The 23,994-nt window shown below is 43.2% G+C and overlaps 1 protein-coding gene across 1 annotated transcript in view; it reads left to right on the top strand.

The window, feature by feature from the left end:
• The window catches only part of LOC117517414 (receptor tyrosine-protein kinase erbB-4-like), an 886,935-nt gene that overhangs the window by 785,419 nt on the left and 77,522 nt on the right, over positions 1-23,994 (top strand). Inside the window, exon 20 of the mRNA XM_034178423.1 lies at positions 18,924-19,109. Coding sequence (XP_034034314.1) covers positions 18,924-19,109 — 186 coding nt within the window. The remainder of the gene's footprint in view (positions 1-18,923; positions 19,110-23,994) is intronic.

The following is a 23,994-nucleotide window of genomic DNA, read 5'->3' on the forward strand; positions in this document are numbered from 1 at the left end:
TATATGCATATATATATATATATATATATATATATATATATATATATATAAGTTCCCTGAAAAGCCTTCAGTTAATTCAAAATGCTGCAGCTAGAGTACTGACAGGGACTAGATGGAGAGAGCATATCTCACCCATATTGGCCTCTCTTCATTGGCTTCCTGTTAATTCTAGAATAGAATTTAAAATTCTTCTTCTTACTTATAAGGTTTTGAATAATCAGGTCCCATCTTATCTTATGGACCTCATAGTACCATATCACCCCAATAGAGCGCTTTGCTCTCAGACTGCAGGCTTACTTGTAGTTCCTAGGGTTTGTAAGAGTAGAATGGGAGGCAGAGCCTTCAGCTTTCAGGCTCCTCTCCTCTGGAACCAGCTCTCAATTTGGATCAGGGAGACAGACACCCTCTCTACTTTTAAGATTAGGCTTAAAACTTTCCTTTTTGCTAAAGCTTATAGTTAGGGCTGGATCAGGTGACCCTGAACCATCCCTTATTTATGCTGCTATAGACTTAGACTGCTGGGGGGTTCCCATGATGCACTGAGTGTTTCTTTCTCTTTTTGCTCTGTATGCACCACTGTGCATTTAATCATTAGTGATTGATCTCTGCTCCCCTCCACAGCATGTCTTTTTCCTGGTTCTCTCCCTCAGCCCCAACCAGTCCCAGCAGAAGACTGCCCCTCCCTGAGCCTGGTTCAGCTGGAGGTTTCTTCCTGTTAAAAGGGAGTTTTTCCTTCCCACTGTCGCCAAGTGCTTGCTCACAGGGGGTCGTTTTGACCGTTGGGGTTTTCCGTAATTATTGTATGGCCTTGCCTTGCAATATGGAGCACCTTGGGGCAGCTGTTTGTTGTGATTTGGCGCTATATAAATAAAATTGATTTGATTTGATATATATATATATATATATATATATATATATATATATATATATATATATATATATATTTCTATTTCTACCTCATTTTCTTATTTTATTGTTACAAGTATTATTATTATTATTGCTATCCTTGTACACGCTGTTTTATGCACATCTTCCTCCACTTGCACCCATCCTGTGTGTCTTTTTAAGAGCTGATGTAACGTGAGTTTCTCCACTGTGAGATCAATAAAGTCTTATCTTATAAACACAGAAATGTGACTTAATTAGAAATCAGATTAACATCATCTTCAGTGAACTAATGATTGTTGTTTTGTTTTTGTTTTTTTGCCTTTTATCTATTGCATCTTTTACATAAATGGAGCATCACATCTGAAATATAAACTCTTATAGTCTAGGTTTCAGTATTTTAGCCAAGGATGAGCCAGAATGGCTTTACTGTGATCACCGTAGTTATACAGTAGCTCCTCATTTTCTTCAATGTCTCTGGAAGCTACCAAGATCAGATGAGGGGTTCCATTGATGGCGTGAAGCTTCGTCTGACAGTTCCCATTTTTAATGTGATTTATCAGCCTGCCGAGACGGTCAGTTTCCTTGGTTGCATCCACACAATAGGTTTTTATCTGGTACTGGAAGAGTACATGCTTTGATAATGGATCAAATACATTTGGCAGAAAAAATTTTCAGAGGAAATTTTGACCTGGTCATTAAATGATGCACACGTCCCGATTCATGTTTCCCCTCCTGACTGTAACTAATCCATTACAGTTTGGGAGCCACAACCTCAAACACACAGTCTCCTTTGGTCTTCAGCCTTGACCTTGGTACAACCAACAGGTTCTGGTTCGAGGACCTTAGAGACCTGCGTGTTACATAAGGGTGCAGAAGTTCACTGATGTAGAGGCATTTGAATGTGCAGAATTCTAAAAGTCATCATCAAGATTCATAACTGTAGTCTGCACTGAATGTGGAGCCAATGCAAAGAGGACAGATTGGGTGTCACATGAGGATGTTATAAGATGCCTTGCAGCCACATTCTGGGGTGTTTGTCAGCGATCCAGAGAAAACTTACTGAGGCTATTGAACCGTGAATTGCAATTGTCCAGACGTGATGAAATGAAAGCATGGATGATCATTTTCAGCTCAGCTTAAGCATGATGTCAACCTGTGAACTCACTTATGTCAGCAGTGATGTCATGTCTCAAGGTCCTCATCCTCTGAGAGACACCTGACAAGAGCTTCTGGGATAATGAGGTCCTTGGAAAGAGATGTTTGCTGATATGTCTGCAGGAGAACAAAGGTCCACATCCTGGTTCTTCCTGTCTAACTGTCCAGTTGTGAAACTTAGATGTTAACGGGACCGAAGGTGACAACTGGATGTCTTTGGTACTAGGTATCTTCAGAGGATCCTTGGCTACTGCTGGAATGACTTTGTGTCAAATGAGCAGTTACGTGGGACGATTCACATCAGGAGTATCACTTGCATTGTGAGAGAATGTAAATGATGACATTTTGGCCATGTGGCGCATTTCTCTGTGCATGATCAAGCTCACAGGTGCCTCAGTTTTGAGGACCCCAGCGGCTGGAGAAGACCAAGCACACACCCACATTTCACTTGGTTGTAGTACATAGATGGTTGTTTCCAGTAATTGGGGATGGAACTGTTGTCTGCTTGGATGGTGGCCATCTAGGACCCAGGGCAGTTCCATGGTACGCTGAATGTGGCGACACATGGCAGGAGCGCATCCTCCCAGACCTGACTAGACCTTTTAATCTAAACATAAATCTATGAGAATGGTTTGTTCTAGACAGCAAAACCAAAGAAGATATATCTTTGTTGATTCAAATCTCAGTCTAAGTACAGTTAGTGAACTGCATGTTTTAAACTGTATGTCATCAAAGTATGTGCTTGTTTTGCCAGCTGGTGGAACCCTTGACGCCAAGTGGAACAGCACCTAATCAGGCTCAGCTGAGGATCCTGAAAGAGACGGAGCTGAAGAGGGTGAAGATTCTCGGTTCAGGAGCTTTTGGAACAGTTTACAAGGTCCGTGTGTATCTGTGTTTACACGTGCATGTCACTTCGCCATGAGCTCTGTTTCTGGTTTGCTTTTGCCAACTTGCTGTGGCGACCCTTGTTAAAATTTCTGACGGCTGCATTACATCAACACAATGGACTTGACGATTGTGTCACACCATGTTTCTTTTACCACATGTTTCCCTTTTATAGGAGAACATTCTTGAAACAATGCAATAAAATCAGAAAATCTATCACCCATACATGTATGTGTACAAATGATAAACCTACATTTTAAAAAAGTGCTAATTTACACTTCACTGCTAAAGCTGAACAGTCAGTAGACATTTTTGTGTTTGCAACTCTGCTGTTTTGTTGAGATATGTCACAAAAGTTTACATAATACTATCACACAGTGAAGAACCATTATTATGAAGTTCACACAGTGAACGTGTGACAGCATTAAACTTTGCTAATGTTGAGTGATGAGGATGAATTCCAGAGTTGTTACACTTTATTCAGTGATAAATGTCACTTGAAACCAGTTTAAATCTTTTCAAAATGTTTCATAATAATTTTACAAAACATATATAAAATTGACATATTTCAAGTCACTCAGTAAGGTTAACGTAGTGTAATAAGTTTGACCAAAGAGATATTTTAGGTTTAATCAAGTTAAAATTAGTAATCACATAAATGCAAGTCTCAAGTTCACTGTACGAGGTCTGTTAGAAAGTATCCGACCTTTTTATTTTTTTTCAAAAACCTGATGGATTTGAATCATGTGTGCTTGCATGACCCAACCTTGAACCTTCGTGCGCATGTGTGATTTTTTTTTTTTTCAAGCCTGTCGATTGCGTCATTTGCTTGTAAGCAGCCTTTGTGTGAGGATGGGTGGAGTCTCTCGTCGTTTTTTTCTTTGCAAGGAAATGGCAGAATGACTGGAGCAGCACGACTGCATCAAATTTTGGCAGAAAACTGGGCGACAGCCAGGTGGAAACCAGTCGGATATTCAGACAGTTTTCGGTGACGATGCTATGGGCATCACACAGATTAAGGAGCGGTACAACCGGTTTAAAGACGGCCGCACAACGGTGGAGAGTGCGCTGCGCTCGGGCGGCCATCAACATGCTGAAATGACCGGATCATTTCCAAAGTGAACGCTATGGTGATGTGGGACCGTCGTGTGACTGTCCAAGAAACTGTGGAAGAGGTGGACATCAGCACTTTTTCGGCACATTCCACTGTGACAGAAGATTTGGGCCATGAAAGAGTTGCAGCTCATCGGGGGAGGTGTGTGTGGATCGGGAGGTCTGGGCGGCTTTGCTTGAGCTGCTGCCCCCGCGATCCGACTCCGGATAAAGCGGAAGAAAATGGATGGATGAATGGATGGAAGAGTTGCAGCGAAATTCATCGGCACAAAGCAGATGGCGCAGCAAACGCGCCACCGTGTTGAAGTCTCACAGGACATGTTGTGACTGCTCACCTCGTCAACAATTTCTGGGATAGTCACACGACTGAAAAGCCACCGAAAGCCGTCTAAATCTTCCGAATGGTGCAAGAGCTGGGCATGTCACAACATGTCCTGTGAGGCTTCAACACAGTGGCGCTTTTGTTCCGCCATCAGCTTCGTGCCGATGAATTTCGCTGCAACTCTTTTCATGGCAAAATCTTCTGTCACAGTGGAATGTGCCGAAAAAGTGCTGATGTCCACCTCTTCCACAGTTTCTCGGACAGTCACACGATGGTCCTGCATCACCACAGCGTTCATGTTGGAAATGATCTGGTCATTTCAGCGTGTTGATGGCCACCCGGAGCGTGGCTCGCTCTCCACCGTTGTGCGGACGTCTTTAACCGGTTGTACCGCTCCTTAATCTGTGTGATGCCCATATCATCGTCACTGAAAGCCGTCTAAATAATCCAAATGGTTTCCACCTGGCTGTCACCCAGTTTCTGGCAAAATGTGATGCAGTAGTGCTGCTCCAGTCATTCTGCCATTTCCTTGCAAAGAAAAAATGACGAGAGACTCCACCCATCCTCACACAAAGGCTGCTTACAAGCAAATGACGCAACCGACAGGCGTGAAAATACATATGTGATACATATTTATTTACTTATTTATTTATTTTGAACTTCAAGGGGCTATCTTACATCTCGTGCAAGGGAGTGCAAGGTGCAGCACAGGGAGCACATTAGTGCACCAAACTACAATGATACAGAATTAAAATTTAAATTTAAGCATGAAATGAAAATTAAAACAAATGGAAAAACACAAAACTTAAGAAGTGAACGAACTGGTGCATGGCTGCTGTACCCACACTCAAGCTTTGGTGTCTCTACTGAAAACCTCTCACTTCTGTGGTTGACATCTCAATAGCAGTTCACCTCTTATAGGAGGTGTACCAGCAACTGGTGAATTTCTATCTTGATATCGAAATAGAAATTCACATTGGTGTCTAGATTATACCAAAACACACCCATCACAAATTAAGTGACTAAATAGAAGCTCATTTTTCTCAAGTGGGTTTAATTGTGAATTCACAGCAAAATGCATTTTAAAATGTTCAGACTTAGAAAACAGAATTAAAATGGTTTGTTCCAATTTCATATTTTGGACACTGATAGTGACTTAAGCAGCCAAGTGCACGTTGAGTTCAACTAAAAAAATTGTAGTTTTGGACTTGCAATATTTTGCATCTAAATTCTTGATCAGATTCTAAATCAGATTCACCCAGTCTGATGTCTATCAGGTAGGAGAGATGGAATGATTTCAAGTGTATTGCTAAAGAACATTTTGGCATTTAAAGACAACCTGCACCTGAAGCATGTCTGCCGCTCTGCACATTTTAGTTGATTAAAAGCAAAAATAAATAAATAAATAACGCCATCCAGCCGCTTACCTTAAATTTTTCTTTTCCCAACTTTTGCTTTATTGAAGTGGATGTTGAGTAATTTCCCTATTAAACCAACAGATGTGTATGAAATCATTACTTTCTTTGTGAAGGCAATAAACATTTTCTCTTCTACAATAGTTCTGACAGATATAGCCACAGGGCGACTCAGAGACCTGGAACAGAGTCTCTGCTTTGCTTGCCAAGTTCTCTGCCTTAGTAAAATGATTCATATCACCCTGAAAACTCAGCAAACCCAGTGAATAAATACTATACGCTCTGCCGACTCTACATTCCTTTAAATTCCTCTAATAATTGCCCTCTTTAATTTTATACTCATATTTTACTGCAAAACACCACACTTAATCTGCATATACACTCAGTCCATGGCGATATTTTGCTTTGGCGTTATTTTCAAGCGTGCATGAAAATCTTTTATTTCTCATTCTAATTTTCAACACAGTTTGTCTTACAATGTGAAATTTTATTGAAGATGTGAAAAGGATTCTTGACGAGCACTAATTCAAGACGGTGCTTTTGGAAGCAGACGTGCAGAAGAAATCTTGCACGACCGAAACGGGAAGGCAGCTGCAATCAGAATCATCATAGCTCAGCATGTTTGGGTATGTTTATTGAGACTCGGAGTAGGCAGTTTATGATGATTACTTGTGTTTTTCAGGGCATCTGGGTCCCAGAAGGTGAAACGGTGAAGATCCCCGTCGCCATTAAAATCCTAAACGAAACCACGGGTCCGAAAGCCAACGTGGAGTTCATGGATGTGAGTATTTATTACACTGGAACAGTGTGTGTGTGTGTGTGTGTGTGTGTGTGTGTGTGTGTGTGTGTGTGTGTGTGTGTGTGTGTGTGTGTGTGTGTGTGTGTGTGTGTGTGTGTGTGTGTGTGTGTGTGTGTGTGTGTGTGTGTGTGTGTTGTAAAGCGTTAGCCTTGTCAAACGAAGAAAGCTTGTCACTTTGTGGGATTGTGCACTCGGTGGTAAATTCTTATGAGAGGACCACCTCAGTGAGAGCGAGCAATAAAGTGAACTACGCCGCACCACACAGCCAGGCATGTATTGAACCAGACTCTATTAAAACACCACTTGTTTATGAGTTATTGCTTTATTGGAATCCGAGAGAGATGGAAGGTTAAAGAGGAGGAGGACGGGAGTCAGCCGGGGAGTTCTTCCCTCCTCGTATCCGCCATCACTCACCACCTTCTGTCCTCTTGCCACTTTTTTTTTTCTACCCTTGATTCATTTTCCTTCCTGTCACATTTGTTCATGAGGAAAAAGTTACACACTGGTGCATTCACTTCCCTTTGTCTGTGAATTGTCCCACAATTCTCTTCTGTGTCACGCGGAAAAGGAACCGTGGGTCCTATCTTACACCTGGGGCAGAGCATCAGTGCTGCTTTCCAACGGATGCATTTGTTATTTTAAAATGCAGTGCTCATATTCAATGTCCATCAAAATGTGAGGAAACTGAATTGGGGTGGGGGGGAGCATGATGGGTTCATATGCCAGGACTGTTCTGACCATAGCGTGGTTGAGATTTAGCAGAGTCTGTGTCCACCTGATGGGATGGAGGAGATCAGGTGGGGGGAGGAGGAGGAACAAATGTTTCACCCCAGGGAGCTTTGGTGGTGGCTAAATGTGCATATTGCCAGAAAACATCTCACTTCACCCCACCATCAAAATTCCAACATGTCCGTTTCAGCTCTTCAGCCCTCTTAAATGCAATGACAGATGATGGTCTGGTTGGTTTAATTCATGTAATGCCCTAAACACACCTGTGATGAAGTAACTAAATGCTGCCTCTTCATCCCCAGCTCCTGAGTTTGCACTGAGGTTACACACTAAATTTTAAAGTGCACCTCTGACCTCTACTGGTGGTTGGCTCTCACTGTATTGTATCACTTCCTGTTCCGGAGCATAGCGGTGTTTTGCTGAATCTGTTAGCTGTTTAATCTGCGTAGTTAGATTGATCTAGATAACTAGATCACGATTTATTCACAGTGTAATCTTCACATGCCTTAACTAAGCACTCCCTCTGCTGAATCACCTCTAAATTATTTTCACATTATTCACTGTGTCTTTTTAGAAATCCGCTAGCTTAGCGCAGCTATTAGCTCTTAGCCAGTTTAGCATGGCGGCTTCTCCTGTGTCTCCCGCATTTTTCTGCGCTGGGTGTGAAATGTTTAGTTATTCCTCGGCCTCCTTTAGCAGTAACGGTACTTGTAATAACTGTAGCTTGTTCGTAGCTTTGGAGGCCAGGCTGGGCGAAATGGAGACTCCGCTCTGCACCTTGGAAAATCCTACAGCTAGCCAGGTCCCTGTAGTTGGTGCGGCCCTAGGTAGCTTAGCCGCTGTTAGCTGTCCCCCAGCAGATCCCAAGCAGCCAGGAAAGCAGGCCGGCTGGGTGACTGTTTTGAAGAAGCGTAGTTCTAAACAGAAGCCCCTGTACACCACCAACCCATTCACATTTCTAACCGTTTTTCCACACTCGGCGACACACCCGCCGAGGAACAAGCTCTAGTTATTGGCGACTCTGTTTTGAGAAATGTGAAGTTAGCGACACCAGCAACCATAGTCAGATGTCTTCCAGGGGCCAGAGCAGGCGACACTGAAGGAAATTTGAAACTGCTGGCTAAGGCTAAGCGTAAATTTGGTAAGATTGTAATTCACGTCGGCAGTAATGACACCCAGTTAGGTCAATCGGAGGTCACTAAAATTAATATTGAATCGGTGTGTAACTTTGCAAAAACAATGTCGGACTCTGTAGTTTTCTCTGGGCCCCTCCCCAATAGGACCGGGAGTGACATGTTTAGCCGCATGTTCTCCTTGAATTGCTGGCTGTCTGAGTGGTGTCCAAAAAATGAGGTGGGCTTCATAGATAATTGGCAAAGCTTCTGGGGAAAACCTGGTCTTGTTAGGAGAGACGGCATCCATCTCACTTTGGATGGAGCAGCTCTCATCTCTAGAAATCTGGCCAGTTTTATGAAACCCTCCAAATCGTGACTGTCCAGGGTTGGGACCAGGAAGCAGAGTTGTAGACTTACACACCTCTCTGCAGCTTCTCTCCCCCTGTCATCCCCCCAATACCCCATCCCCGTAGAGACGGTGCCTGCTCCAAGACCACAGTAAAAATCTATTTAAGCATAAAAATTCAAAAAGAAAAAATAATATAGCACCTTCAACTGCACCACAGACTAAAACAGTTAAATGTGGTTTATTAAATATTAGGTCTCTCTCTTCTAAGTCCCTGTTAGTAAATGACATAATAATTGATCAACATATTGATTTATTCTGCCTTACAGAAACCTGGTTACAGCAGGATGAATATGTTAGTTTAAATGAGTCAACACCCCCGAGTCACACTAACTGTCAGAATGCTCAAAGCACGGGTCGAGGACGAGGATTAGCAGCAATCTTCCGCTCCAGCTTATTGATTAATCAAAGACCCAGACAGAGCTTTAATTCATTTGAAAGCTTGACTCTTAGTCTTGTCCATCCAAATTGGAAGTCCCAAAAACCAGTTTTATTTGTTATTATCTATCGTCCACCTGGTCGTTACTGTGAGTTTCTTTGTGATTTTCCAGACCTTTTGTCTGACTTAGTGCTTAGCTCAGATAAGATAATTATAGTGGGTGATTTTAACATCCACATAGATGCTGAGAATGACAGCCTCAACACTGCATTTAATCTATTATTAGACTCAGTTGGCTTCGCTCAAAATGTAAATGAGCCCACCCACCACTTTAACCACACTTTAGATCTTGTTCTGACATATGGCATAGAAATTGAAGACTTAACAGTATTCCCTGAAAACCCCTTTTTGTCTGATCATTTCTTAATAACATTTACATTTACTTTAATGGACTACCCAGCAGTGAGGAATAAGTTTCATTACAGTAGAAGTCTTTCTGAAAGCGCTGTAACTAGGTTTAAGGATATGATTCCTTCTTTATGTTCTTCAATGCCATATACCAACACAGTACAGAGTAGCTACCTAAACTCTGTGAGTGAGATAGACTATCTCGTCAATAGCTTTACATCCTCATTGAGACAACTTTGGATGCTGTAACTCCTCTGAAAAGAGAGCCTTAAATCAGAAGTGCCTGACTCCATGGTATAACCCACAAACTTGTTATGTGCAGACGCGGGTTTGAGGAGCGTACCAACGTCTGACCGAACCCAGCGCTAAATAACCAGAAAGCGGTTCCACAAACAAAACAATTTTATTTCCCCTCCTGTGCAATACTTGGTGTACAAACATAAATATTTGATTTGTCTGGCGGAGTGAAGGACGGCGCGCTCTCCAGCACCCAAAGGGATCGAAGCCCGGCGCTTCTGGACTCAGATTCACCGCCAAAACACCCCCCAGGTGGACATGACAAACTGACTCTGTGAAGGATGGAAAAGGTGAGGTAAGTCAACAGAGCTACAGCAAATATCCTTTAGAGGCACACACTATCAGCAACACATTCAGGTCTGAATTTAAGCTTTATGTAAATGAGCAGCTTCTCACAACAGGTGGAGTATCATCAGTCCGTACGCCCACGGAGTGAGCAGCAGTTGCACAATTCTCATCAATGTTCAAACTATACTGCGTAACAAATGCCAAATTACTATTAACAATCATTCAGACAATAATCACCTCGGATGTGTGCTGACAGTATGTGTCCCTCACCCGTCCTCCTTCACAGGCACGATGTGTCAAACCCTGGCACGGCCCTCAGCGTCTCACAAAACGAACGTCACAGGTCGAGTTCCCGGCAATTCTGCTTGAAACACTCATGGCTTAATGCAGACCGCCATCTCATTATCTGCTTCAGCTGAAAGTCTTTAAGTTTGCACGTGCGCATTATCCACAGGTGCTGCGAGTCAGTAGGCCTGCACGTGAACATCCTCCACAGGTGCAGCTAATAATGCTGATTGAGGGTGAAGGACTCTTCTGCCGCACCTTCTCCACGACAAAACCAGTTGCATACCACCTGGAGAGCAAAGAAAAGAAAACAACACAAAAACATCCAGCCAAACCCCCCAACACACAACAGTACCCCCCCATCAACGGGAAGCCTCCCGGCGACCGAACAGACCAGGCCCGAGAACAACACTTCCCTCCGGGGTCCATGACAGAAAGCAGACGGCAGGACAGGGCACCGCAGCTGGAAGGCCGGCTGGCATCAACAAAAACCCCAAAAAAGTCCCATATACAACCCAACATAGAAGAAAAACACAAAACCCACCCAAACCCTCCCCAGGGGACCGTCCCATCCAACAGCGGGAAGAAAGAAACCCCCCCCCCCCCCCCCCCCCCCCCCCCCCCCCCCCCCCCCCACCCCCCCCCCCCCCCCCCCCCCCCCCCCCCCCCCCCCCCCCCCCCCCCCCCCCCCCCCCCAGAAGACCTTTACCGCCAGTTCCAGGAGAGACAACCAAAACCGGAATCTTACAGAGGTCCCCAGGTTTACACGGAGGAACAGCGCCCCCCAGAGGACCGTACCATCAACCCCAGGAGGCACCCTCCCCACAACCCAGGAACCCCAGAACCGGCCACACTTGGTTAGTTGGCCCCACAATCAATTCCCCCCCCAGAGGACCGTCACATCAACCCTGGAGGTGGAACCTGGAAGGAAGCATAAAAACACAAGAATCCAACCCCCGGCGGACTTCCTTAAAACACCCCGGGGGCAAAATAAAACAACTGACAAACCCTGTTACCCCCCCAGCACCCCGAAGACCCCAGATCACTCCCAGAGCCTATCGTTAGCTCAATTTTGGCGAACGGCACAAACTACTAAGCTGGGGAAGGAAACAGGAAAAACTAACCCGGTCCCATCCCCGAAGCGCAGCGGAAAACCGGAAAGACGTCCGGTTGCCCCAACCCCACCATACCACAGCCTATCGGGAGGGGTGGAACTACCGAAATGGCGAACGGCAACAGATCGGCCCACCACTCCGACTGAGGTATGTTCCCGCTGCACCACACCCCGGTAACACCAATGACGAACGGTCAAAGGCCCACCGGGGCTGGAGTGGAACCGGGCCCTAACCAAAACCCAAAAACGCCCCTGACAACCCCCCCACCTAGGTGCAGAGGTCTTCTGAGAAACGCTCAGCTGACCAACCTGCACCACCCCACAACCCAAAAGACAAACGGTCTTAGGGCATGTGAGGTTGGGGTTAGGGAAGCAGGGAAATAAAAAACAACAAAACAAAATGACCCAAACCTCAAACAGATAATACCTAAGTCCAAATAATGAAAACAAACGATCCCTGAGTCCAGCCGAGCTCCGAACTGCCAGTCGTTCACTCCACCAGAACCGCCTCTAAATCCCCAAACAATTTATAACCCCTTTCAAAAAACAAAAGTAGCCCCAAATAATTTTTTTTTTTTTTGTGTCCATTATTATGCCTGTCCAAGAAACACCTGGAGATATCCTTAAAGGATCCTAACAATGGAGAGTTATTACTCCACCACGCAGTGACCCAAGCTAAGACGTCACCTCGGAGCAGATTTGTCACATATGAGACACGGCTACCATCAGAAGAGAAGGAAGCCGGTCGCTGAGCAAAACCAGAGAACATTGCATCAAAAACGGTAGCACAGGCTTCGACGTTTCCCGCATAAGGCTCCCGAATGACCAATAATTGGTTCAGAAGCCGACTCTGTGGGAGACGGAATTATCTGCACCGGTATCGATGGTGCCGCAGCTGGAGCAGCAGGAAGTAAATAAGGAAAGTAGCAGAAAACACAAGGGAAGCGCTTCATAAGAGGAAAGCAATGACAGATTGTAGGAAAAGTGTTTTCCCTCTGCTGTGCATCAATGATGTTTAGCACACACTAGCACAATGCGTACCAGTTATGTGCACCCCTGATTATTAGCATTAGCAATAACCTTAGACCAATTCCTTGATTCCGCTATTCGCAATGGCTTTGACCTTTCAAGGTCACCCAATGTCACAGGTTATGTGACCAATAGAAAGTGATAGGTGGTTTCATGTTCGTGTTTAAAATAGCTTATGTGTATCTCTGACCAATTCCTTGAAATAGCTGTTTTATTAACTTTGACCTTTCAGGATCACCAAAGGTCAAAGGTCATGTGACCAATAGAAATGTGATCTGTAATTTCATGCTGACATTTAAGAGCACCCTGAGTGTTATGTGCAACAGTTCCTCAAAGTACCTTCTTCTAATTGGCTTTGATCTTTCAAGGTCACACAAGGTCAAAGGTCATGTGACCAATAGAAAAGTGATAAACATTATTAGCATTTAGCAATAACCTTAGACCAATTCTTCGATTCCGCCATTCGAAATGGCTTTGACCTTTCAAGGTCACCCAATGTCACAGGTATGTGACCAATAGAAGTGATAGGTGGTTTCATATTAGTGTTTAAAAATAGCTTTATGTGTATCTCTGACCAGTTCCTTGAAATAGCTGTTTTTATTAACTTTGACCTTTCAGGATCACCAAAGGTCAAAGGTCATGTGACCAATAGAAATGTAATCTGTAATTTCATGCTGACATTTAAGAGCACCCTGAGCGTTATGTGCAACCAGTTCCTCAAGGTAGCTTCTTCTAATTGGCTTTGATCTTTCAAGGTCACAGGTCATGTGACCAACATAAAGGTTATAAATGACTCAATATTTGTGCTCATTAGTAACTAATAGTCACTGTAAACATGCCTAATGCATGCAATATAAGCATGGGGTAAAAGGTTTAATCTTAACCTGTGACTTTCACTTTTAAGCACTTTTTCTCTGACTCAAACCCTTCTGTCCTCAGCTGACTCTCAGTCCTTCAGCCATGTTTGGTGCAATTTGGATATAAACCGTTCAAGTTAGTTTGCTCACACAGAGGCAGACAGGACTGAAATCGGTGCCCCACACAGGCTACCACATGAGGGTATGACAGCGTGTGTCCCCGCTGCACAAAATCTATAAAGGTTCAACAAATGCACAAATTGGCAAAAAGAGCCGAATCTTCATCATCTCGGTGGAGGTAAAAGTGGCTTTTCTTCCTCTGGTCTATTTTTCTTTTCTCACTGCATTGTCCCTCCACCTCCCGTCTCTGCTCCTTCCATCTCTGCTCTCCTCCTTGTTTCTCCCAACGGGAGTCTCCGTCCATCCAGAGCCAATATGCTGTGTCTGCCGGCTTGTTAAACAGCAATCTAAAGGCAGGCTCACGCCTCACCACTGGGAAACCAGCCAGTGGAGTGCCAGCTCCAAACACACTCCCAAAGTCCACACGCACACACATATTTATGCAACATACGGCTCCCGTGTGACCTGTGATGGAGGCAGGTGTTTCGCCGGTGTCTCTAAATACATTAACCTGACTGACCAGGTTGATTATTTGATGCATGACATGCAAATATGTGATTACACAATTTAATTTTGTAGATTTTTTGTTTTGTTTTGTTTCTTTTGTGTGTTTTAGACACAGAAATGGTGCAGAATTGAAAGGCTGGAGCGAGCGCGGGACTCCGCGGGGCCCGACCCAGGTGTTTGTGGGAAAGTGAGCAAGATGGTGAAGGAGGGTCAGCACGGCCCAGTAATGGAGGTCAGCGCTCAGGGAGAGGACGGACAGTCACCAAAATACACATGTTCGCGAGTCCTTGTAACATGCTCCCCGATGCTCCTGATGTGCTTTATGACTCGCAGTTCTTTCTTCTTATTCTTCACAGAATAAGAACAAAAGCACATTTTCCTCTCTCTCTCTCTTTCTCTCTTTCTCTCTCTCTCTCTCTCTCTCTCTCTCTCTCTCTCTTTCTCTCTCTCTCTTTGGTGGCGAACAATCCCATGTTGTGGGATGTGCCCATTGCAGAGGTGGTGACAGTTGTATAATGTGGAGCATTTGGGTGGAAGCAGGTGGTTTTATGAAGTGGAGATGTAGTGCCACTTCTTTGGGCCGGGAGGTTCTGCTTAAATCAGGACGCTGATGGTGCCAAGAGCCCCTCTGTGGCTTGTGGCCCCCCTCCTGTTTGGAATTAATCTACTCGCAGCCACAGCTGCCACAACCACCCACCGCTGCAACCACACTTCCTCTAACCTTGTTCTTTAGCATCTAAATTTAAAAAGGCACCTCATTTATCTATCAGCTGCCCCAGGGCCGAGGCTTGCATATACACCTCCTCGACCATTTGCTGTATGCAGACAGACAGACAGACAGACAGAGAGAGTGTGTGTCCTTGTGCATGTGTTGGAGAGTGGCGGAGAGCTGTCAAGAGAGTGTGAATGAAAAAACGTGCACAAGAGGCAATAGTAGAAGCGAATGTTCCAAAAGGTCAAGTGAAATTAAAATATTTTGCCCCTGCTGCAGCGTGCAGAGTGTCTGTCACGACTTATGCTCTTCTTTGATGGAATAATCATTATTTCATTTTGCGTGTCGTATTGGCGCCCCCTGGCATCGCACTGTGCAAAAAGAAGGCCAATGGTTTTCTTTCTGTGTAGACTGGCAGCTTATTGGCATACAGCCAGTTAGATATCAAACATATTTCAATTTTGCAATTGTGCAAGATGCACGTATCACATGCATGTGTACCTGGCATGAAGCTGAAGAATCTCCAGAGATGAAAATTTTCCTGCAATTGCCATATGTCTAGGTTTGGAGAATACAGCTGTTCATACCCTACATGGCCAAATTAAAGGACAAGCAATGTACATGCAGAACTCAGGGCAGAAACTCAGAAGTTTGCAGACTGAAAACTGGCATTCCTCAGGGATGTGTTCTGGCTCCTATGGAGTTCATTGCCTGTATGGACTGGCTGTTGGGTAGCATTGAGTGTTGCTCATGTTAACTGTTTTAAATTCTAACTGTGATTGTTCTTGTGATGACCAGAGCAGGTGGATACCCAAGTCCAGTTCTGTTGTGAAGTATTTTGGGGCAACTTGTGTTGTGATTTGGTGCGATATAAATAGAATAACACTGAACTGAATTGAATTATGGTTGTGAAAACTGGTGGCTTAGGTGCTTTTGTTGTTGGGGAAGGATTTAGTAAACTTGACTTTGCTGTGATCTTTGCAGAATCTACAGATACTCTGATTGCAGCAGCTATAAAGAGGTCATGGGTTCATGAGGGGTTTGGTGATTCCATTATCTTTGCAGTTGAATGAAGTCTTCAGGTGTCTGCTGTTTCCTGTCTTACTTGGAAACAGCAGACATCTTGAGACTTGGATGCTAACCAGTGGCCTACATGTCTTTGAGGACCCTTGGGTGTTGATGAACAATTACTTAGAGAGACTCGGTTGAGGAGTATCACCTGCATTGTGAAGGAGCATCAGCTTCAACACTTGGACCACTTGGCACCTTTCTCAATTTACATAATCAAGCATTCAAGTGCCTCAGTGAGGACCTCAGCTGTTGGAAGAGGCCAAGGACACACCCACATGTTGCCTGGCTGCAGCAGACAAAAAATATGGCACCAGGAACTTCTTCCAAACCTGACCTGAGAGCATTTGCAGAGAATTGTTCCAAGGAAAAGTTAACAGCAGGCTGCAGAATGATTCTGTGTCCAATACGATCCACTGAGTCCAGAGGAACAAAATATTTTTGAGAGAATAAATACAATGGACTCATCTTGAAAATAACTTTTTTTTTTCATTGATGTTACTGGAATTAATTATGTGAGTGAAGTATAAACACTTACAGTTGTCATTAGCTGAAATTGTTAACATTTTTGGAACAGGTCAACAAATATGTGTCCGTATTGCAGAATTCAATGTGACACCACCTCAGCTTCTTGTTGCGATGCAACAGCTTGACGCCCCCATTGGATAAGCAGTCAATCAAATATTTACTGTTGCATATTCATTAGGTAGAAAGGCCCGCCCACTCAGAGACAGATGCCCCATTTATGAAAATATCAGTGCACAAAAAACAAACTGTATTACTTTTGAAATGGCATGGATGTATCATTTTTTGCATCTAAAGGGCTGTTTTGTTTTTAATGATTTTAGCTGGACTATAATTAAATGTGCTCAGTGCATCTTATGCATTAGTATCAACTCATCCTTGTTACAACACTTCATCACGGGTGAAGCTCCACTGGAACAACTGGTGCAGCATTGAACCCCAACTGCTCAAATCTCTCCTTCCGTCTGCTGCAGAGATAGATGAGAGGAATAAAATGCAAATTCAAACATGGGAGAACCATTCAGAGGAGACTGCCCCCTAATGAAATCAAACACATCCTGAAATCAGCAAACATCAAGACATGCAATCTGCACATATGTGGGTGCAGCTTTTAAGAAACTCAGAGTTTTATACATATTAAAATATCAATGAAAATGCTGCTTTGGAGAGTTTCAATACAAAGCAGCTTTGAAGACTTCTGCAGTGTATCCACACAGCAGGAATGCTCCACGGACAGATGCTGCACATGCAGATATCGTCTTCATCCCACGAGTCTTAATTTAAACATCTAACTTCAGTAGGAAGTGCTTGGAATTATTGTTATGGATTGACAGAGAGATGTATTCTCTTTAATGATCTGCTCCACTGAAAATGTGTTTTTCTTCTGGCTATATCACCATGGATTGTGGACACATAGCATCTCAACCGTTGCTATAGCATGGGTTGTTGTGTACCCCTGCCCCCCCCCCCCCCCCCCCAAGTCTTCTTTTGTTGGGAACACTGTTTTTTGTAGACATTTTGTGCAGAAAATATGGTTCCCACCAGCTTAATTTGGTGCAAATGACAACTGTCTAATCGCAGTCCAGTATGCTACCAAGACACCCAGGCAACTCTGAAGGACTTAGAGGCTTCTGTGGCTGGGATTTGAGTAAATGGGCATCTTGGATGTTGTGTCTGTTACATCACGAGTCATGGTTTTTACTGACTCGGAAAATGCCCCCTCACTTGTCTCTTAACAATAATTGTTATATTACTTTGTCCAATTACTTATGTCCACTGAAAATGGAGGACAGTGTATTAAAATGACTGTATTTCAGAAATGGTTCCTGTAATTTTTTTTGTTAAACCCTTTGAATAAAAACTGAACATGAACACTACAAGCACATTGTGATGGTTTTGCTTCAACACCATTGTGTTGGCTTACAGAGGCAAAATTGTACATTTGTGTTACTGTACAAATATTTATGGGCCTGATTGTTGGTGTAAGATTGGATGATCTTCCACACTTTTTTGGGCACTTAACCACTCAACAATCTTCTGAGATTTATGCCATAAAGAAACGAAGAAAGAAACAATGTTACTATTGGAGATTTATAAAGATTTGAAAATCGCTTGCTGTTTTTATGGACAGAAATAATGGAACTAGATGTTGTTCCATAACGTAAATGAGCCACAGTCTCTGTAATGGGACAGATATGTGTAAAATATCACCATTATTGCGTGGTTTATCATAAAGGCACCAAATTTTGACATTTTTAATATGCAATAAAAATGGTTGGATATCACATCAAGCTCATTTTTTCTTTTTTTTTTAATTTTATCAATGATATTGATTTAAGTGAATAATTGATTTAAGTGCTGTTTTCCATCACATCTTTTAAATCAATTACTCATTTAAATTAATGTAATTGATTTAAATGAGCAATTGATTTAAGTGTCGTTTTCTATCAAACCTGTTAAATCAATCACTCATCTATATCGGTGTAATTGATTTAAGTGTCATTTTCTATCTAATCTGTTGAATGAATTACTCTTCGATATCAGTGTAATTGATTTAAATGAGTAATTGTTTTAAGTGTTGTTTCCTGTCAAATCTGTTAAATCAATTACTCATCTATATCAGTTTAATTGATTTAAATGAGTAATTGATTTAAGTGGCATTTTCTGTCTTTCTGACCCCTGAATTCATTCCAACCAAAATTACATAGATTTTTTTTTTTTTTTTTTTTTTGTCAACTGGAAAAAAGTACAATTTGACATGACATATGTTTTTAAAAAATGTAAAACATTTGGTGCCTTTACCATAAAACAATTGTTTTTCATATCTACCTTGCTGCTGTTGTGGACTCCAGTCCACCCATTATGAGAGGTCTAACGTGGATCGGTGTGTCCAGGAAGCCCTGATGATGGTGCTGTCCACTGCTTTTCACCAGGAAGTTTGAGTGCTACATACTTCCTTCTGTTTACAGTCTTTTTAGTCCATGTTTGTCTTTGCCCCACTCACCCAGGAGGCCCTGATCATGGCCAGCATGGAGCACCCCCACCTGGTGCGCCTGTTGGGTGTCTGCCTGAGCCCCACCATCCAGCTGGTCACCCAGCTCATGCCACATGGCTGCCTCCTTGACTACGTGCATGAGCACAAGGACAACATTGGATCCCAGCTGCTGCTCAACTGGTGCGTCCAAATTGCAAAGGTAAGTAGCTGTGGTTGGACCGTCACCAGGAGGCTGTGGAGTCGGTGCGTGTTATCCACTGGCAGGTGTGCAGATTGTTGCAGATTTGATTTATTTATGTTCTGGGGAATTGTGCTTTTGCATCAATTTGTGTGCATTTTTCCAAAGCCAGCATCTGGGCAGAGATGTGCAGGAGGTTGCCAAGTTTAGCATCAACCCAAATGAATGCTGATTTTTGCATAAACATACACTCAACAAAAATATAAACGCAACACTTTTGGTTTTGCTCCCATTTTGTATGAGATGAACTCAAAGATCTAAAACTTTTTCCACATACACAATATCACCATTTCCCTCAAATATTGTTCACAAACCAGTCTAAATCTGTGATAGTGAGCACTTCTCCTTTGCTGAGATAATCCATCCCACCTCACAGGTGTGCCATATCAAGATGCTGATTAGACACCATGATTAGTGCACAGGTGTGCCTTAGACTGCCCACAATAAAAGGCCACTCTGAAAGGTGCAGTTTTATCACACAGCACAATGCCACAGATGTTGCAAGATTTGAGGGAGCGTGCAATTGGCATGCTGACAGCAGGAATGTCAACCAGAGCTGTTGCTCGTGTATTGAATGTTCATTTCTCTACCATAAGCCGTCTCCAAAGGCGTTTCAGAGAAACGCCACACCAGCCCAGGACCTCCACATCCAGCATGTTCACCTCCAAGATCGTCTGAGACCAGCCACTTGGACAGCTGCTGAAACATTCGGTTTGCATAACCAAAGATTTTCTGCACAAACTGTCAGAAACCATCTCAGGGAAGCTCATCTGCATGCTCGTCGTCCTCATCGGGGTCTCGACCTGACTCCAGTTCGTCGTCGTAACCGACTTGAGTGGGTAAATGCTCACATTCACTGGCGTTTGGCACGTTGGAGAGGTGTTCTCTTCACGGATGATGCGAAGGAGATGTGTTGCACTGCATGAGGCACATGGTGGTCACACCGGATACTGACTGGTATCCCCCCCCAATAAAACAAAACTGCACCTTTCAGAGTGGCCTTTTATTGTGGACAGTCTAAGGCACACCTGTGCACTAATCATGGTGTCTAATCAGCATCTTGGTATGGCACACCTGTGAGGTGGGATGGATTGTCTCAGCAAAGGAGAAGTGCTCACTATCACAGATTTAGACTGGTTTGTGAACAATATTTGAGGGAAATGGTGATATTGTGTATATGGAAAAAGTTTTAGATCTTTGAGTTCATCTCATACAAAATGGGAGCAAAACCAAAAGTGTTGCGTTTATATTTTTGTTGAGTATTATGGCACTGTAGTAATTTGTATTTACACAGCTTTGGAGACTATTTTCAACTGCCACGACAAATATGTCCCTGATTTGACAAACTTGTATTAGCTTGCAGTTTGATGCTGTGCTTACTCAGGCTTTGCATGTTGATGTAATAGTTTGTTGGCACTGACAGATACACCGCTCGCTCGTGTGTACCGCTCAGCTTTATACTTCAGTATTTGGCAGTGTGACTGCATTGTATAAAATGTTATAGAATCTTGTATAATCACTTGTCAAGGTTTAATTTAAATGCAGTAACTGCTCAAACCTGTCAGTAACACTGAGATGTCTAAGAGATGATTCATTTCTAAGGTGTTTGTTGCAAAGTCTTTTGTGTTTGTTTGGTTGGAAATGTCAGTTATTAGACAAATTCCAAATATCGGCTTTGGCTACATTTATAATTGAACCTTTATTTAACCAGGTAAGTCCCATTGAGATCGAGACCTCTTTTGCAAGGGAGACCTGTACAATTAGAAAATTTCCAATTGACCTAACCTGCTTGTCTTTTAAATGTGGGAGGAAACCGGAGCACCCGGAGGGAACCCACACAAACACGGAGAGAACATGCAAACCCCACACAGAAAGGTCACAAGTGGGAATCAAACCCATGACCTTCTCACTGTAAGGCAACAGTGCTAACCACTAATCCACTAAGCCAAGTACATTCCCATGAGCAAAAAAAAAAAATATTCAAGTAATGCACAGGAATATTTCACATCAACACCCAATCACAACTCGTCTCGGAACTGCTGACATCTGATATGATGGCCATTAAGTGTATCATACGAGCTAACCATGTCACATGGTCCAGTTGTATTAAAATAAATGCTGTCTTAATAAATTCTGTTACAAAAGCATGTTGATATCGTTTACAGTTTGTGACAATCCTTTAAAAATACCTATCTTATTATCCAAGTGAAAACTGTGCTTGCAGTGGCTAGCATAGCATAGCTAGCTAGCATAGCTAGTTAGCATATAGGCAGCTCATGCAAAAAAAGAATTCTATTTAATCATCACATAATATCAGACTGCTAATTTAAAAGTATATTGCTATTTCATTTTTCAGTAAAGACAAAAAGATACTTTGTATTCAAATTCAGTTATAAAGTACCTTTGTTTTTGTGGTATATTACAAAATTACAGCTTGTTTTGTTATAGTTTTTTTGTTTTTTACACTTTCAATCATAATTAAAGGTCTATTGCATTTATTTGGCCCCATGATAACATTAGCCTAATGTTGTGTTCAGGGTGGCTGTAAGTTCAGAAAAACCAAGCTCAGAAGTTCTGAGTTCTGAGCAACTTAGAAAACAATATAGAACTCCGCAATAACATATTTGTGAGTTATTGTTTTTCCAACAAACATACAGCTGCTTGCAGTGACCAAGTCAGAAAAGGTCTTAGGTTGTTGTATTGTAGCCTTGAGCCAGTGGCAACATCAGTAACAGACATCTTTGCAAATACTGTCACACTGGCAACTATACCAAAGTAGTTTTTTAATATTACCGCATGATCAGTCATGATGGGGGACGCCATGATTGTAGTTGTTATAACATCAGGTTGAATAAATTGAAACATTTAATTTTCAGAAGTTTCCGAGCACAAAATCCAACCCATTAATGTGTTAAAATTATTTTTTTTCTCTTACCTGAAGGTAGAGAAGCTTGAATCTTTGACTGGACTGGGTTGCTTGATGCGAGGACGTTTCACTTCAAATCGCAGAAGCTTCCTCAGCTAAAATTCTTGCTCTGGTGGTCTCACGTCTGTCTTGACTCTTGTAGAGAAGAATAATCAAGAAGTCACAAAAGCTGGAGTTTTAAACCTAACCAGACCCCTCCTACCGAGCGGCAGACTGCTATAGGCTAGTGACTAAACAATAGCTCTAATTAGCACCTGTTGTGCTCTAGTTAACACCCTCCTAATGACAGGGCAGCTGTCCCTCTCCTGATGGCTCCCTTGATGACTCTGCTGATGACGTGAATGACTCATTACCATGAACAAAAGACTGAAACTGCTTTGACCTGAGTACCCCATTGTAAACAGGGGATAAAGCATGCCTCAGACCCCCTCCCCGGTTAAGGCTGGGTTTCAGACGTTTCACAAAGAATGCCTCCTTGACCCCTCTCTCAAACCATTTCTTCTCTCTGGCTAATATTTTAACTTCCTTGTCCTCAAACGTGTGGTTAGTGTCTTTAAGGTGGAGATAAACTGCAGACTGAGGTCCATTGGCGCCCTCTCTGCGGTGCTGGTATAGCCTTTTGTGTAAAGGTTGCTTAGTCTCACCTATGTAGTGTTCGTTACAGTTTTCCTGACATCTGATAGAATACACTACATTGCTCTGTTTGTAACTAGGGATCCTGTCCTTAGGGTGAACTAATTTCTGTCTCAAGGTGTTAACCGGTTTAAAGTAAACTGGGATTTTGTGCTGTCTGAAGATCCTCTGTAGTTTTTCCCCTACACCTGCTAAATAAGGGAGAGACACTCCTCTTCTTCTTGTCTCCGTCTCCTGTCTATCTGGTCTCTTTGTTCTCTGGGACTTCTGCACTTTGTCCAGGGACCATCGTGGGTACCCACATACTGTGGGGGCTTTCCGGACAAGTTGTTCTTTAGCCCTTCCCTCTGCAGTTGTGGGCACCTGTAGGGCTCTGTGTTGAAGCGTCCTGATCACCCCGAGCTTGTGTTCAAGGGGGTGGTTTGAGCCAAAGAGCAGATATTGGTCAGTGTGAGTTGGTTTTCTGTAAACCCCTGTCTGGAGCTGCCTGTTCTCTCCAATCGTAACATCACAGTCCAAGAAGGCTAAATGGTTGTTTCTGGCATCCTCACGTGTGAACTTGATATTGGCGTCCACCGAGTTGATGTGTTCTGTAAAGTCCTCAACTTCCTGTTGTTTGATTTTAACCCATGTGTCATCAACATATCTGAACCAGAGACTGGGAGAGATGCCCGTGAAAGACGTCAAGGCTGTCTTCTCCACTGTGCATGTACAGATTGGCCACAATGGGGTATACCGGAGACCCCATCGCACAACCATGAATCTGTCTGTAGTAATTCCCCCTAAACAGGAAATACGTGGTGTTAAGACAGATCTCCAAGAGTTGGTAGATGTGGTCTGGTGTGAGTTTGGTCCTTTCAAGTAAAGACACATCCTCAAGCAGTCTCTGCCTCACAGCTGAGACGGCCTCAGCGGTGGGGATGCAGGTGAACAACGAAGTCACATCAAATGACATGATTGTTTCATCTGCCTCCAGCTGCAGGTCCTTGATCTTGTTCACAAAATCTTGTGTGTTCTCCACATGGTGGTTGGATACTCAGAACTTCTGCGATTTGAAGCGAAACGTCCTCGCGTCAAGCAACCCAGTCCAGTCGAAGATTCAAGCTTCTCTACTATGGAAACCACCTGGACAACTGAGAGCCTACACAGAAACTCTTACCTGAAGCTTAATATGCATATGTCGCCGACATGACGAGCAAAGCTCTTCGGCATCTCACCATGTCATTTAGGTCCTTCAGAATTTTTTTTTTTTTTTTTGAGTAAATGCTTCAGTGGTGCATAAGCATG

This window comes from Thalassophryne amazonica, chromosome 1, assembly GCF_902500255.1.
Source record: "Thalassophryne amazonica chromosome 1, fThaAma1.1, whole genome shotgun sequence".
Taxonomy (NCBI): Eukaryota; Metazoa; Chordata; class Actinopteri; order Batrachoidiformes; family Batrachoididae; genus Thalassophryne; species Thalassophryne amazonica.